The sequence below is a fragment of the Thunnus maccoyii genome, chromosome 20 (genome assembly GCF_910596095.1).
Source record: "Thunnus maccoyii chromosome 20, fThuMac1.1, whole genome shotgun sequence".
NCBI classification, from domain to species: domain Eukaryota; kingdom Metazoa; phylum Chordata; class Actinopteri; order Scombriformes; family Scombridae; genus Thunnus; species Thunnus maccoyii.
In genome coordinates this window covers 4,392,260-4,408,808 of record NC_056552.1, presented here as the reverse complement: position 1 = coordinate 4,408,808, position 16,549 = coordinate 4,392,260, and the positions used below count along the sequence as shown (strand labels likewise).

The following is a 16,549-nucleotide window of genomic DNA, read 5'->3' as shown; positions in this document are numbered from 1 at the left end:
TACTGAATATTTATTATTTATTATAAGGGCCACAACAAATGATTATTTTCATTATCTCCTAATCTTTCAATTATTTTCTTAATTAATCGATTAGTTGTTTGATCCATAAAAGTGAAAAATCTTGATTACTGTTTCTCAAAGCTGGAATCAGAGAATTTTAACTTTTTTTTTAAATGACTTCAAGCAATTAATCGATTATTAAAATAGTTCAATAGTTGGCAGCTAATCAATCAATTAATTGACTAATCATTGCAGCTCTATTTATTTTACTCTTGAACAATGTGTTAAAGGGAACATAACAGGCCTTTTGTGATTCTCTGTCATTTATATATCATCATTTATGTAAAACTGCTGCCTTCATGACCACAAAGTTGTTGCTGTTCGCTGTTCACTTGTTCAGATTTTGGCTCAAACATGTTTGGTTGTAGTTGAGAAGTTTCAAAAAAGAATTGAAATCTGATTATATATAGTTTGTTTACGTAGCCTCTGGAGCTGGAGGAAGCTTCCTGAAGCTGACCAATCAGAACAGAGTGGGCTCATCAGGAGGCGGGCCTTAAAGAGACAGGAGCTAAAATGGCCTGTTTCAGACAGAAGCTGAACTGAGGGGCTGCATAAAGGACCAGAGTAAGATAAATAAAGAGTTTTTAACAGCAATATAAATGTAATAAATGTAGGCCTGGAAATGTGCAGAACATGACAGATTTAAATTAACCTTCAATAAATTACTAGCTTAGTTTTAATTTGGTTTTCAAGTTTGGTAAAAGTGAAGCAATCTGTTTGGATTTACAGTGAGCATGACTGTGTGTTTGCAGGGGAAGCTTCCCTCATAAGAGAATGTATTAATACCATGGATGTATACTAATAAAAACTGGATACGGTGCCGCCACTTAGCCTTGCTGCCAATATGTGGCCCAAAAAACATTTCCCCCACAGCCCACCATTATAAAAGAGACGTCTATAAAACTGCTGACAGGACATCTCCAACTGCAAACAAGATCAATGATTACTCTCTCTACTCTACTTTCCTCGAGCCTAGAAAAGCGATTTTAAAATCCAATAATAGATGCCATCTTTGATTCCAGTGTCCAGTTCTTATAATACATCCGCGGTTAATACAGGACATAATCAGTGTTATTGATCAGCCACAAAGGATCATGAAAAGAGAAACCTCATACCTGAAGTGTAACAATATGATGCATTTGCAGTCTAAAGCCACTTATACACACCAAGTCAGCAGGCACTGATCACAGAGCTTGACGAATGTCAGCAAGATTCATTAAACATCATGTTGTAACAGTGTGAGCTGTCTTATCTTAAAACTGGCCTTTCTTCCTCACTACTTTGTTTTAAAAAACTGACTTGACTTTTCTGTTTATAAGATTACTGTCTGCTGATGTTCTGTAATTGTCTTTTATTTTCTTTGTATTTTGCTAAATCTTCTTGTTTTTTGTTTGTTTGTTTTGAAGAGAGGTCTGTTGTATGATGCTGCGTTCATGTCATAACGGATCATTGTAATTATGAGTTTCCGACTTGTAAATAATGTTTACGTCGACCTCATAATTACATCTGGGAAACTGATTTTTCTGAAAGCTCTGATATATCCGACTTGGCGCTATTATTTCTTATTACTGGTGCTGCTGGATATGTGTGCAAATAAAAAAATATAATCTAAATCTAATCTAAAACCAGTTGACAATTCACCACTTTATTTAAATCCAGATCAGATGCTAACAGCTAATTATGCACTCTTCCTATCCATTAGTTTATAATTATTTGTGCAGTTTATGGTGCAAAAACAACTCCTCATGTTGCTTTTCTTTATCTCTCAGTCATTCTGAACTTGATTTGTTTTCTACCCCACTTCACCAATGTGAGACCAAACATCTATGGTTAACCCCACTCAAAGGCACATCATTGACTGTACTGTAGTTTCAGTACATGAGGACACAGATTTGTCTCACTGTTTTTTCTGATAATACATTTTAACAAGAATTTTCATGAACTAAACAATGTTTTATTGCCTTTACTGTCTAATTGTCCAGTATCCAAACATATATGCTGCCTATATTAGGTTGCTCTTAAAGTGACATTACTGCTTAAACAGATTATACACACATAACCTAAAATACAACCATCCATAATTTATTTGAGACGTAGTTCACAGACCTGATAACAGCTACAGTATCATTTAAATTTCTGAATTAAACGGGGGAAAAAATCACTCACTAAAACTCACACACATAATCTGTTTATCTGACTGTTTATTTGACTTCAAAATACAAAATACTTGAAGCTGCATTAACTGATTCTTTTGGCCACTTGGGGGCAGCAGAACAGGCTATAAATACAGTATACTGGACAGAATAACATCACACATAAATGTAAAGATTTTTGTAAAAAATTAACATTGTGGCCAGAAAGTTTGTTGTTGGGAAAATTAATTGGAAACTATTTTGATAACTGATTAATCATTTAGGCTTTTTTTAAGCAAAAATATCAGAAATTCTCTGGTAGCAGCTTCTCATATGTGAATATTTGCTAGTTTTCTCAATTTTACATGATAATAAACTCAACATCTTTGGGGTTTTGGCTGCTAGTCAGAAGAAACAAATCATATGAATATGTTCAATAACGGCATTTTTCACTATTTTCTGACATTTTAAACACTTAACAATCAATGGATTATTAAAGAAAATAATGTTAGACCTATTGATAATGAAAATAATTATTGGTTGCAGTCTTACAGTACTCCTATGGATGGATTAAAACATCTTTTCCTCAGTTTTCTGTGTGCAGTGATAAAAAAAAACAACCTTAACAACAAATGAGCTCAACAGAAACTAAAACAATTAAAGTCTTAAAACTAGATTTTGACAGATTTCCTCTTCAAGACCAGAACCACAAGAGGGAGGGTAGAGGACCTGGTGAAGTTGATATGGTGCAATTTTTAAAGAAATTCAAATTACATGGAGTAAACTGAGCCTTTTGCAGCGCCTGGGCAGTTTCCTGCTTTGCTAACTTGGAAATCCAGCCTTGAATGTGGCAGACACAAATGAAATCCACATCTCTGATTGGCTGTTCCTCTCTGCACACACATGTGATTAATCATATGACCACATCAGAGCTGCTCTAAATGTTACACCCATTCTTAACTGTGAGTGAGAGTGAGTCACTTGATAATGTCTCTTATTCTTTATTACAACAAAAAAAAAACCTTTTCACACATACAGTAAGTTGTCTCTAAAGAGCAAATACTTCTAAAACTTTGATAACAGCAGGGTTTGGTCACATGGCAGCAGTATCTGCCCTGAAGTTACATTCTCTCAATATTTGCATTTTCACTGTACTTTGGAGTGGCAGAAATGGAGGAAGCAGGAGAACAGACAAAAGGCTGCAGTGATGATTTCCTCATTTTTTTATCAAGATAGTCCAATCATGCTGTGACAGATAACACAGAAGCAGACGATGAGTTCATCAGTCAGGTAAGGAAAAAAGGCTGTAAACAGATAGAAGTTGTAAGTTTCAGTTTCATCTTAAAACACAGTGCATGTGGGAGAATGCAACTCTACACTTCTGTTCCTCGTTTGCAGTGTTGGCTCCACCCTGTGGCTCTTTGTCCTCCGGGGAAGGGGAGGGCAGTGATTGTGCATGGGGGTGTTTGTGTGCCTGTCTGCCTACTTGCCTGCTGGTCTGTCTGGTTGCATGTGAGTGCTGAAGTGGGCGGATAACATTTAGACTGAAACTATGTGGCTTGACTGACGTTCACATCATCTAGGTGCGGCTTTGTAGGCTCTTCAGTAATCCAGGAACTGCCTGCTGTAAAAGTGCCTGAGCCAGTCACATTCAGGGAGCATAAGAGTGTGGAAGTGAAGCCGGGCAGACAGAGGACGACTGGAGACATGGCAGCTACAGCAGCTGAAGAAGCAGCTCCCATCTTCAAGCAGCAGAAGCTGTGCAGCGTCTGTTCAGGTGTCCTGAGTGAAAACCAGCCGGCAGCCTGTGGTCACTCTGTTTGCGTCTCCTGCCTCGGGGACACAAGTCAAGGATGTCCCAAGTGCCTGCAGAGCCCTGACAAGCCTGAACCTGTCAAACAGAATGGAACAGAGGCTGAAGCTCCTGCGATTAAGAGCAAAGAGGAGCAAAATCAAGATTCAAAGGCAACAGAGGAGATCAAAATACAACAAGATCTGAAGGAGTCTGAGGACCCCAAGAAGCCTGAAGAGGACAAGAAACAGGCAGAGCCGCAGACAAATGGAGCAAAAGAGGAGGAAAAAGAAGAGGAGGTGAAGGTGGAACCTTTGGGCCCCGACGACGTGGTGTGTGATTCGTGTATCGAGAGCCCCTGCAGAGCCCTCAAGTCCTGCCTCACCTGCCTGGTGTCCTACTGCGAGGCCCACCTCCGGCCTCACCTGGAGAACCCAAAGTTTCAGAACCACCGGCTGGTGGAGCCGCTCAGGGACATCGAGAGGCGGACATGCGAGAGCCACAAGTGGCCCCTGGAACTTTTCTGCTGCGCTGACGACTGCTGCATCTGTCAAGACTGTGTGACGGAGGATCACAAGGGCCACAACACCGTGCCTGTGGTGGAGGCTCGCAGACGGATAGAGGCAGGTGTTCTCAGATTTATTATTCCCCCTTCATTACAACTCCTTAACACTGCACATTAATACAGTATATATATATATATATATATATATATATATATATATGTATATATTAAGTTAATCTTTGACACATTCATCTTTTACATCTTAGTCAGTGGTTCTCAGCATTTTTTGGTTGTGATTCCTTAAAATTCTGCCCCCTCATCACAGGTTATAGTTCAGTCAGGACATGAATTAACAATCAAAAAGTGATATTTTCTTCTCCGATTTGTCCTCTTTTGAAGGCCTTTTAGAGGCTCGGAGAGGTCAAACTATTTTGTATTTCACAGGAAAACAAGCAGAAGTGAGAGAGAATAAACATTGTTGTGTAACAGATTTTTTCTTCCTTATCTTTTTATAATCAGTGAGATCTTAAGTTTGGAAATAACCGGTTTAAATGATTTAGCAAGCAAAATATCCATTCACTGGCTCCAGATTTCCTGCGCCTGTGTTTTATATCATTGTAAATTTAATATATTTTGGTTTTGGACCGTTAGTCAGACAAAACAAGCAATTTGAAGACCGTACTTTGGGCTGTGGGAAACTGTGACTCAGCATTTTTGACATTTTATAAACAAAATTCTTAATTAAAAAGTACTTATCAAAAGATTAGTGAAACTTATATCCACATTCAGCCCAAGTCTTCCATTAGGTGTACTTGAACACAACTCCACAACATTCTCAAATTACAGCAAGTCTCCTGTGTGCTTTTGTTATCTGACATCTAGCCTCGATGAATGTTTTCTTTTATTTCTTTTATTTTATTTTTCGAGTCTCAGCAGGTAAATAGGGATGAAAAGAATTCTTAGTGAGTGATAACATGAAGCGAAAAGAAAGTTTAATTACATTAAAATAATATAAATGGCCCCTTTTATTTGGTCTGTTTTTCAACTGATCATGAAAATCATATCCACATTGGTGCTTCCACATGTTTAAGAAGAGATATTTATAGCAGCGTCTAACTGAGCGGCTTTGATGGTTGCAACTTTCAACACCAGCAAGGAGAGGATGAACTTTACACTCAAAATCCATCACAGTTGTTTTCACAGTGCCCCTCTTATTGCCTAAATCCAATTAGGTCTAATTCTGGCTTAATATCCGCTGCAAAGATAATCAAATCATGAGCTTGCTTTCAGTTATTAACAACATTTTTTGGCTCTGCAGCATCCTGGAAACTTAATACTCAAATCTATTTTGCCCCGCTGACGCAGAGAAAGCTGAAGCTTCAGCTAAAGCTTCAGCCAAAGTGTCATTTGTCTCCTTTTTTGACAGTCGGTGACCCTCAGGTTCAAGAATTCCAGTCCAGATTCCTGCAGAGATCTGTAGCTTTTAGCCTACACCTGTTATTTGCAGTCTGTTGTTGCAAAACCGCAAACAGCTTCATTAGAGCTGTAAGGCAAACACTGCTGGGATAGACCATAGAGTCAATAGAGATGCAACCTCTACTTTCACTGTCTATGATCTCATTCAGCACATTTGCATTTACTGTCATGCAAAACCTTTTTAAAGGGGACATAACATGCTTTTTGTGATTTTCTGTCATTTCTATACTCTTTTAATGTTGACTGTTAAACATGGTGAAAGTTCCCAAACTTGAGGTAAACATATGTAAAAATGTTGCCTTCAAGTCAAAAAGCAGGGCTTCAGTCTGATCTAAATGCTCCGTTTGCAAATTAACCTTCCACATCGAACTGACATCAGATTATTCACTCATGCCCACAAAAGGCCGTCCGTTCCTTAGTTTTTGTTGCTAAGGCTTTTCCATGTGTTGTTCACATGGAAAAACTCTCAACTCTCAAACATTTCCCTTTTTTTTAGGTTTATGTTTAAAGAGATTTCCACAGGACAGGCAAGAAAAACATAAAAGACAATAGAGTGAAATAACTTCCTCTTCAGAGCTCATGTTCCACATTTGTTCAGTCCAAACCTAACCTCATACGCCAGATGGTTTGTGACACTGAACTGAAACTGTTTGGAAAAGGACAAGCACTTTAAAAAAAATACTTGGCAGGTGATTGGATGAACCATCTGTCAACCGCTTCTCACTGTTGTCACACCTAAACCACACCCGTAGCTGCCTGTAACAGTTCTAGGATGCTGATTGGTTTCGCTACTTTATAATATAAGAGCGCATATCTTGAAGCCTGACAAGATGGATTCTTGCATGATCTCATGGTCTCGTGAATCCAGCTGCCTCACAAGGTAACTCCAAAACCTCCTTTTAGAGAAAACTATTACATAACTCACATCTCTGTTTAGTTGAATCCTGACAGTTCAATGTAGATTTTCAGGCGGTGGTGGCTTAAAGGTTAGAGAAGCGTGCTTGTGACTGGAGGGGCACTGGTTCAATCCCCCGGGCCAGCAGGATAAATCTAGGCCCCTCCCTCATTACCACCACTGACATGCCCTTGAGGAAGGCCCTTGGCCAGCAGATCAGACTGTGGTTGTACAGGGCAGCTTTCAGGTATGAATGTGTAACTGTGTGAATGTGATCAGGGCGTTCCTGAAAAAGAGAGCATTACTTTCAGTTAAAAAAAAAAAAAAAAAAAAAAAAAGATTTGGTCTCTGGAGCTTCAATCGAAAACAAAACATAAACCTAGTAGTTAATTTTATTACACGTCTGGCACAAATTCCTCCACAAAAGATTGATAGCTGTTGATTTAGTGGCTGTGACAGATATCTGTCATGATGCCAGACAATGACTGTTTGTGTTTCTGGTGATGTTAGCGGCCACTTGTCACCACCGAGCTTCTGCTTTGGGATTAGCTACAGCATGTGTACAAGTTATTCAGAGCTTAGAGGGGTAGAAAAGCATTGAGTAACTTTAAAATAATAATTGTCACTGATGAAGAAAACATTAAAATCAGGTTATAGGGATTTTCTTCTGATGGAGATAAATATCGGATGATATAAAGAATATACTTAAAGTGAATTTTATTGTACATTTAATATTATTTATAGTTTTGTCCTCTGAAAATAAAATAGATTTTGAGAAGATACTTTTGCATCTTCAATCGTGGCCTAAATCCGGTACATTCAATTCCTTTTAATCTTATGAGTTTTATTTGACTACATAAAGTCAGTTAGGATCAAAGGAAAAAATGCATTAAATAATCTTGCGATGTTTATAGGAAGATTAATCAATTTGATTAACCCGGCCTTCATATTACCAAGTAGCGAATCAATATTATTTCATGTATCTGTTGTTTTTAGTCACAAATTACTAATTCTTGAGTATTGCATATTGGCTGTCCATTTAAATAACTGAATCATGTCCACAATCTGTTTTATAATCTGAGACAACTAAGTGTTGAAATGGATTTCTACAAGTTTGTTAAATATTTCAAAAGATCATCTGCAAACAAATTTATATCAGTGTTAACATATATAAAATTTAATTATAAAAGATGGGTCTTCAATTGCTTTTTTAAAGCATCTACAGAGAATGCAGACCATATATGTAAAGGAAGAGAGTTCCATAGTGTTGGAGCCACGATTGCAAAGGAACAATCACCTTTAGTATTGAGCCGAGAGCGAGGGACAGCCAGTAGGTCCTGGTCGGAGGACCTAAGTGACCTACTGGCGATATAGGGATGGAGAAGATCACTGATGTACTCAGGTGTCTGTCCATGGAGGGCTCTATACGTGATAATAAGAACCTTAAAATGTATTCTAAAATGAATGGGAAACCAATATAAAGAGCTTAAAATAGGTGTAATATGAGTCATCCTGTTGGACTTGGTTAACAGCCTTGCAGCAGCATTTGTAAACGGTTTAGAGATGACTTGCTGAGACAAGTGAGAATGGAGTTACAATACTCCAGCTGGGACGATATAAAAGCGTGAATAATCATTTCAAGCTCCGGCTGTGTTACACCAGACTTGAGTTTTGTGATATTTCTTAGCTGGAAAAAACATGTACGGGTCAGTGATTTAATATGCTGATTGAAATGCATAGCCTGGTCAAATATAACACCAAGATTTCTTAAATTAGACCAAACGGCTGAGGAAAGAGACCCAATACTCTTAGCAACCTTGGGAGCTATACTGTCAGAGGCAATGATAAGAACCTCTGTCTTGTCAGTATTAAGCTGTAAGAAGTTGTTTGACATCCAGTCCTTAATGGCAGTCAGACAGTTGTGCAACACAGACAGTTTTTCAGGGAGACATAGAGCTGAATATCATCAGTGTATCAGTGATAGGAAATATCACTAAATTTGCTGATGACCTGACCTAGGGTGAGCATATATAAAGCAAACAAAATAGGACCCAAAACAGAACCTTGAGGCACACCACAGGAAAGAGCAGCAGTTTCGGTCATGTAAGGACCAAGAGACACAGAAAAACTCTTATCTGAGAGGTAGGAGGAGAACCAGTCCAGGGCGTTCCCTGAGACACCCACACACTGTCTGAGCCTTTCGATCATTATTCTGTGATACACAGTGCGCTAAGATCCAGCCGCACTAAAATGGAACACTCACCCACATCAGAAGACATCATTATGTCATTTGAAACTCTGCTTCTGACAGAAACCTGATTGGAATTTATCTAAAATGTTGTGTGCAGTCAAGACAGCAGTGAGCTGTTTGGCAACAACTTTCTCTAAGATTTTTGAAATAAAAGGCAGCTTGGATGTAGGCCTGTAGTTATTGGGACTGTTTGGATCAAGGTTAGTTTTTTTCAGGTGGGGCTGAACAACTGCGTGTTTGAAGTATGCTGGGACACAACCAGATTGTGGGGAGTTGTTTATAATAGAAACCAGGCATGGACTAATACACTCAAGTGTATTTTTAAGCACAGAAGTGGATAAAATGTCAACAGGACAGGAGGAGGATCTCATATTAACCGCCAGATCAGTGAGGTCTTGTATGGAAATTTGAGCTCTGACATCTCTAATCTTACCAACAAAGAGAGAAAATTGCTGCAGTCCTTATTTGACCAAACAGGCACATGCGGAGGTGCTGGAGTGACGATGTTGTTAATAGCGTCAAACAGGACTTTGGGGTTGTGTTTACTGGTGGAGATAAGGTTGGAAAAATAAGAAGCCCTCACATCTTTAATCATGTTGTTTAGCTCGGTTAGGGTCACACAGAGATCACAATTTACAAGGAGCCACTTTATCCAAGATGGCGGAGCAATGAGTGTTAAAAGATTGGACTAGACAATCTACGTCTGCTTGAAGAAAACAACACTGCACTTGGGTTAAAAGCTGCACAAAACTTTTCAGCTGTGAGATGATTTAAGATTTAATTTAAGAGCATTTTAAACTTTTACTGGGTAGAGAATCTAAGTTAAAAGACAGGTTGAACAAAACATTACTATGGTCAATATAGGCAGCACCTCAGAACAAACAGAGTCAATAGATAAACCATGAGTAAAAACATGTAAAGAGGAGTGGGGGAAGAGGACATCTCTGCCTTATACCCCTCTCAAAAATAAATTCCTCATACATTAAATTATTATTGGAATCCAGGCTGTTTAGTATTTAATAGTTCCTCAAACTGTAGCTTTTTTTCCTAACATAGACTTGATGCCCACCACACTGTCTCAAGCGAAGAAAACGTCCCCAGAGGGTCTAAAACTTAATGGAAAATGGAAAGTCAGCTTCAGCTCCAGAGCTGCCTGAACTTGCCAAAGGAATTCAGACTTGAAACAGAAAACAAGCCAATGTCTGAGCAAAGGAAAGGATGTGTGACCCCCATAGAGTTGAGGAAACTAGGAAACAACAGAGTTTTCCTGAAGAAACGGCCTACATGTTTACATCTGCTGAATACACATGCTTTCTGTTAGGATCTGACATATTTCCAGCATGACAGCATGAGATGAGGTTTGTGAGGAAACATGCGGCTGTAATCTGTTCTTTTCTTGTTCATGTTCATAGAGGGAACTAAGAGACAAGCAGACCGAGATGGTGAAGACGGTGACCGCGGCGGAGAACGCCATCAACAAACTGCAACTCAACACAGTCTCTATCGAGGTAAACACACTCGTGACTAATCTGAAATGAGCTCACCGTGTGTGTCACAAGAATGTCACAATGTGTATTTAACACACGAGTTGGCGGCTGCTATTTTTGGCTTGAGAATCCACCAGCTTGTAAGCCCCGAGGTATTGGAACCTCCCAAGCCAGACAGGTTTCCCCGAGGTGTTCAGTTCAGATCTTTATTGTCCCAAAAGAGGACAAAAATAATAAAATACAAAACCATGAAAACACAGCATGATAAATAAAAGAGATTAAAAGTACCAGGCAATCCAGGCAATACAGATGTATGTTAAAGGATAGGCTCACAATTTTTCAAGTCTGTCTTAAAACAACAGTCAGGAGCCCAAATAAATAATGAAACAAGTTTTTCTTGTTGTAATCATTCCTCTTGTTCACACCGAACATTAGAAGATCTCCAAATGTGCTTCCAATGTAAGTGATGGGGGCCAAAATCCAGGCCTCGCTTTGGGCAAAAATGTATTTAAAAGTTTATCTGAAGCTTATATGAGGCTTCATCAGTCTGAGTTAGTCATATCAAGTGGATATCTGACACATTTACAGTCTTTTTAGCATCAAATTCCCTCTTTGTGTCTTAACAGTTGTTCCCTGTTGAGCTGCGGTAGAAGTATAGTAACAAAAAGAGGAAATTTGGTGGTAAAAACTTTGAAAGATATTAACTTGATTTGACTAATTTGGATGATTGAAGCTCCATATTAGCTTCAGCGTTATTAAAAGATCTCTCAACAGTCAGTATGAGCAGGAGGAATGATTACAACAAAAAAAACATTTGTCAGTGTGTATCTGGGCACCTGACCGTTGTTTTAGGACAGACTTGTGAGCCTATCCTTTTAAAGGCAAGGAAAACCGCAAGAAAAATAATGAAAACCTGAACCCGTTGCACCAAGTTTTTGGAAACCTGTATCTCTGAGCAGAGGGCAGGATATCAAATTCCTTAAAGAGAGGATGGTCTTGATTTAGCTTTTTATAAATGTCTGACAGAGATGGCTGCTTTCACTCGTTGCCTTGACAGTGTTTTCCCAATTGATTCCTGTTTCGTATATATTTAAATTCCAACAGATCAGTGAGAAGGTAAGAACAGATCCTCCTAAATGATGGATCTGTAACATAACACCATCAGGATAGGTGTGCGAGGAGTCGTTTTTCATGTTGTTGAAAGTGGTTAAGAAACAACAAAGCATTCCCTGTTTGAGCTTGCACTTATGTCTAATATGCATCACTTCCTCTCGCAGAATGTAAAGAATGTAAAGAACGCTCAGTCCAATCGGTGCAATCTGAAGTTCAAGGCTTTATTCCACAGCATTCGGTGACAGAGGTACGAGCGGTGATTGAAAGACAGTTCGAAGAGCTGCAGGCAGTGGTGAAGAGGGCAAAGCAGGAGCTGACGGAGATCCTGGAGGGCGAGGAGAATCAGGCCCTGAGGCAGGCCGATGGCATCCGGGTTCACCTGGAGCAGAGGTGCACGGAGCTGAAGAAGACGCAGGCGCAGGTGGAGAAGCTCTCCAAAAACAAAAATGATGTGGACTTCCTGCAGGTAACACCACCAGAATCAAATCTCAGACATGGGGTGAAAGTTCAAGGAGAACACCAAGATGAAAGTCATGCCTGAAGGCTGCAAATATCCTCATGTTCTTATCCATTAAAGGGCTCTGTGTTTGTTTTACAGGAGTATTCAGAGTGGAAGAAAGAAGCCACTGATAACTCTCTGCCTGGGATCTACATCGGCCTGATGGACCGTCTGAATTCCTTCAGCCGTGTGATCGTCGACTCCACGCAGGAGCTGTGCGCCATGCTTGTGTCTTCATACATAGAGAAAGTTAAAGAGACATGCAAGAATGGTGAGTTCACGCTCTGTAACATCAGCACAAAACAGGCTCCAGATGGAAACAACATTCCAGCAGCAAATTGTAGATGTACAAATAGTTCTCTGGCTGTCGGGGCGTGTTCACACATGTGAAGAATTTTCCGCCTGTGTTTCATCGCCGCGGAGCTCAGGTGCGCAGCGGTGGCAGAGATATAAAAGGTGTCTAAATATAAAAGCCACATGAGCTGAGTCACCTCTTCTATGTGTCACAATTTAATACATATTAGGTCACCTGCGGGAGCTGCTCCACTTGTTTCCCTCTGATGTGAAACTAATTTCAAGCAAATAAAATCCAAACTGTGATGTATTTTCAGAGACTGAAATATATATTTTTTCTTTCATTTCAGATAAAATGGGAATAAAGACAACAGTTCATGCGATTGTTGCAGCAAAACAGAACATATCATTACCAGATCCAGAGATTCGTGCAGACTTCCTCAAGTGTAAGTGTCTTTGAAGATATTTGATATTTAATATGTAGTAATATAATATGGCCAATATTTGAATATGGGCCAATGCACTCAGATACCGCAGTCATGGCTACAGTCCGGATGTTAGAAATACTGTGGTCATGAGTCCCAGTCCTCCCAACCCACATCATAAAATCTGTGCATGTGAAGCATTTCGGGGAGCAGCTACTGTGGCTCTGGATCAGATAAATTAAATTGTATTATATGGTTCAGTTAGGTGGCCTGAAGGCTGAATGAAGGAACTAAGTGCAATCACAGCTCTTTGTTCCTGTTTGGGTTTGCTTAGAAATGCTGTTCCTTAACCTTTTTCTGCCTAATCCCCCCTTTGGATGCCAAACAAAGATTCATGCCGCCTCGCCACACCTCCATCCCCAACTTGTAGATTAGTGAGTTCACATCAACCACTTAAACTATTGTGAAGTTGAATTTTATTGAGACAGCACAAGAAGAACCTACGTGTTTTCTCATTAGTTTGTCAGTAACACTGGTAACACTTTATATTGAAGGTACAAAACATACAGTATTCATTAATTCATGACACATTTGCAGAAAGTATCATGAATTCCTGTTGTTCACCATTAATAACTTTATGTGATTAATTAACACTTAATAGATCATCAATTAATGAATGTTTAATGCATTAATTGATGTGCCAGCACATTAACAGGGTTTCAGTAATTGCAGAGGATTGCAGACCCATCAGCACACTCTACACGTCATGATAGAAACACTGTCTGGAGATTAACAGCCCACTAATGTCAAGTGCAGCTAAATGACAATTAATTTACTAATTAATAATGTTTTGATTTCACTTCACCGGATTTCTAACTTCAATAACAAATGCGAACTAGTGTCATGTCATCATACTCGTTAGCGTTAACGTTAAACAAATATAATAAAACAGTAATAATAAAATAATAAATACATTTACAAAAAAACGTATGTTTTACCTCCAAGCTTGTAAATGTGATGTGTGAAGACTATTCATCTGATGAATAGATTGATGAATAAAAGCTTCATATTTCTCTGAAAATAAGTACTGATCTGATTTCAGAGAGGCTGATCAAATGCATGAGACTCTTATTTGGTGGTGTATATAATTAATGTATGAGGTAACTGTGAATTAACATTCCCTAACTGATCACTTATCACAAACTGCAGAGTCATGGTGACTTGATTATTTGTTAAAGGTGAGCCACAGAAATTCATCATCATCAGTCACGCAGTAGTTAAAAATCTCCTCCAGTCATATTTTCAGATGTATTTAAAATACTCTACTTTGAATAGTAATTTGTGTCTGATATGGTTTTTCCACAAAAAAAGTCAAATTATCTTGTTTAAATCCTTGAAGTTAATTCTCCTTTTTCTCCCTCATTAAATTCCAGTCTATAAACATGCAAATATATTTCATTTCAGAAGTTAAACTTGTGGAAGTTGAATATAGGACCTTACAAATTATTTGTGATGTCACAAATTATACTCTTGGCCCCTTTTTAAAACTGGATTTTTAATGACTTCAGAGAAACTTTCTACTTTCAGCAGATAAATGTGAAAACAGTCTTCAAGTGTCAAACTCTGCACATACATCATTCTGCTCAGTGAAGCTCAAACATTCGACTGTAGGAGCAAGAAGAAAAACATGTTTTTGAGTGGAGGGGGACTTTATTGTTTCGTACCTTTATTATAAAGTGTTACCCTTTTAATTTCTTTTGTGCAAATTAAAAATGCAAATTAAACTTTGCCCAAACTGTCACAAGTCTCTTTCAATATACTGACAGTGAATTCAGTAAACAGACTTGCTTCTTTTTTGGATTTGCTCAATTCACACCATCTGTTTTTCTATCAAGTCTGGCCATCTTTTACAAGCATTAGAGTACTTGTGGTCGGTTATTGTTCCCAAATGAATCACGTTCATTCAGCTTTATGTCTGCACATTTCCTCTTTGGCAATGGCCCAATATCCCCAGTATGGATCCACCGGTTTAGAAACTGTAAACTGCACCTTTTGTTTCTTAAAAAACCTTTAAATTCCCAGAGAAAATATTAAAGGTGTGACCTTGGTTACCTCAGTAGTAGTTTCAGTCTTGACTACAGTGTGTTTACATTTTACATGAGTAAACATTTTCACAATCCTCCCACAGATGCCGCCCAGGTGACTTTCGACGCTGAAACAGCTCACAAGTTTCTGCGTCTGACAGAAGAAAACAGGAAGGTGACTAATACCACACCCTGGCAACATCCTTATCCTGATGTACCTGAGCGGTTTGAGAACTGCCGCCAAGTGCTTGCAACAGAGAGCTTCTATCTGGGACGCCACTACTTTGAGGTGGATATCAGCGGCGAGGGCACTCACATCGGCCTGACCTACAAGAGCATCGACCGCAAGGGCAGCGAAGGCAACAGCTGCATCACAGGAAACAACTTCTCCTGGTGTATCCAGTGGAACGGACGCACCTTCTCCGCCTGGCACAGCGACGTGGAAACACCTCTCAGCGTGGAGAAGTTCACCCGTATCGGGGTGTACGTGGACTACACGCAAGGCCTCCTCAGTTTTTATGGCGTGGACGAAACCATGACGCTCATACACGAGTACAAGGCAGAGTTCCTGGAGCCTCTTTACCCGGCTTTCTGGTTGTCCAAGAAGGAGAATATCGTCGCCTTGGTGGCACCTGGGGAGCCGTTACCACTCAAAAGCCCCTCTCCTCCCACGTCACCTGCAAACGGAGTTGTTTCAAAAACAGCAGCGTAGCGATGATTACAAGACAGTTTTCCTGCATCATTTAAGTTTTCCTCGCCGTAATCATTCCTCCTGTTCATACTGGCTGTTAAAAGATCCTTCAAATGTGCTTTTTAATGTATGTGATGGAGGCCAAAATCCACAGTGTGTCCACACAGTCGTTTAAAAGTTGATGTGAAGCTTATATGAGGCTTCATCAGTCTGAGTTAGTCACATCAAGTGGATATCTGACACATTTACAGTCTTTTTAGCATCAAATTCCCTCTGTGTTTCCTCGGACAGTGTTTCCCTGTTGTAGTAACAAAAAGAGGAACTTTGGCACTAAAAAGACTGTAACGTTGAAAGATATCTACTTGATTTGACTCATTTGGACGCTGAAGCTTCATATTAGCTTCAGATAAACTTTTAAATACATTTTTGCACAGAAGGAGGACTGTGGATTTTGTCCTCCATCACTTACATTGTAAGTACATTGTGAAGGGATCTTCTAATGGTCAGTATGAACAGGAGGAATGATTACAGCAAGAAAAACATGTTTCAATGTTCATTTAGGCTCCTGACTTGTTTTAAGACAGACTTGAAAAATTGTGAACCCGTCCTTTAAGTGACAATAATGAGAGTATTGTATAGTTGTATAAAATGTTTATCTTCCAACAATAAACCTCTTATTGAAACTTAAAGGGACAAAAATCCAAATATGGAAAGCTTTGTCAGAGTTAAAACTGTTTACAGCAGTCTATCTTGTCATGTATATTTGGGCTCAAGTCATATTTATACTCTTGTGTACGTTTTGGGATCACTGTTACTTTTCATCACACTGTGAAGCCAGAAGTTTC

General features: G+C 39.2%; 1 protein-coding gene across 6 annotated transcripts; it reads left to right on the top strand.

Annotated features, from left to right (window-relative positions):
* The first annotated feature begins 3,135 nt into the window (after positions 1-3,135).
* trim16 (tripartite motif containing 16) lies at positions 3,136-15,848 on the top strand. Of its 6 annotated transcripts, none has more exons than XM_042398570.1 (8): positions 3,136-3,154; positions 3,429-3,482; positions 3,776-4,607; positions 10,524-10,619; positions 11,944-12,177; positions 12,310-12,481; positions 12,855-12,950; positions 15,118-15,848. In XM_042398570.1, exons 2-8 carry the CDS (start codon positions 3,466-3,468, stop codon positions 15,723-15,725), a joined length of 2,055 nt encoding a protein of 684 aa, XP_042254504.1. In that variant the 5' UTR covers positions 3,136-3,154; positions 3,429-3,465; the 3' UTR covers positions 15,726-15,848. The 6 variants fall into 6 exon arrangements, with proteins under 6 accessions (XP_042254504.1, XP_042254502.1, XP_042254501.1 ...); XM_042398568.1 differs by having other exon boundaries at positions 3,137-3,154; positions 3,425-3,482; XM_042398567.1 differs by having other exon boundaries at positions 3,140-3,229; positions 3,425-3,482.
* Positions 15,849-16,549: the final 701 nt, after the last annotated feature.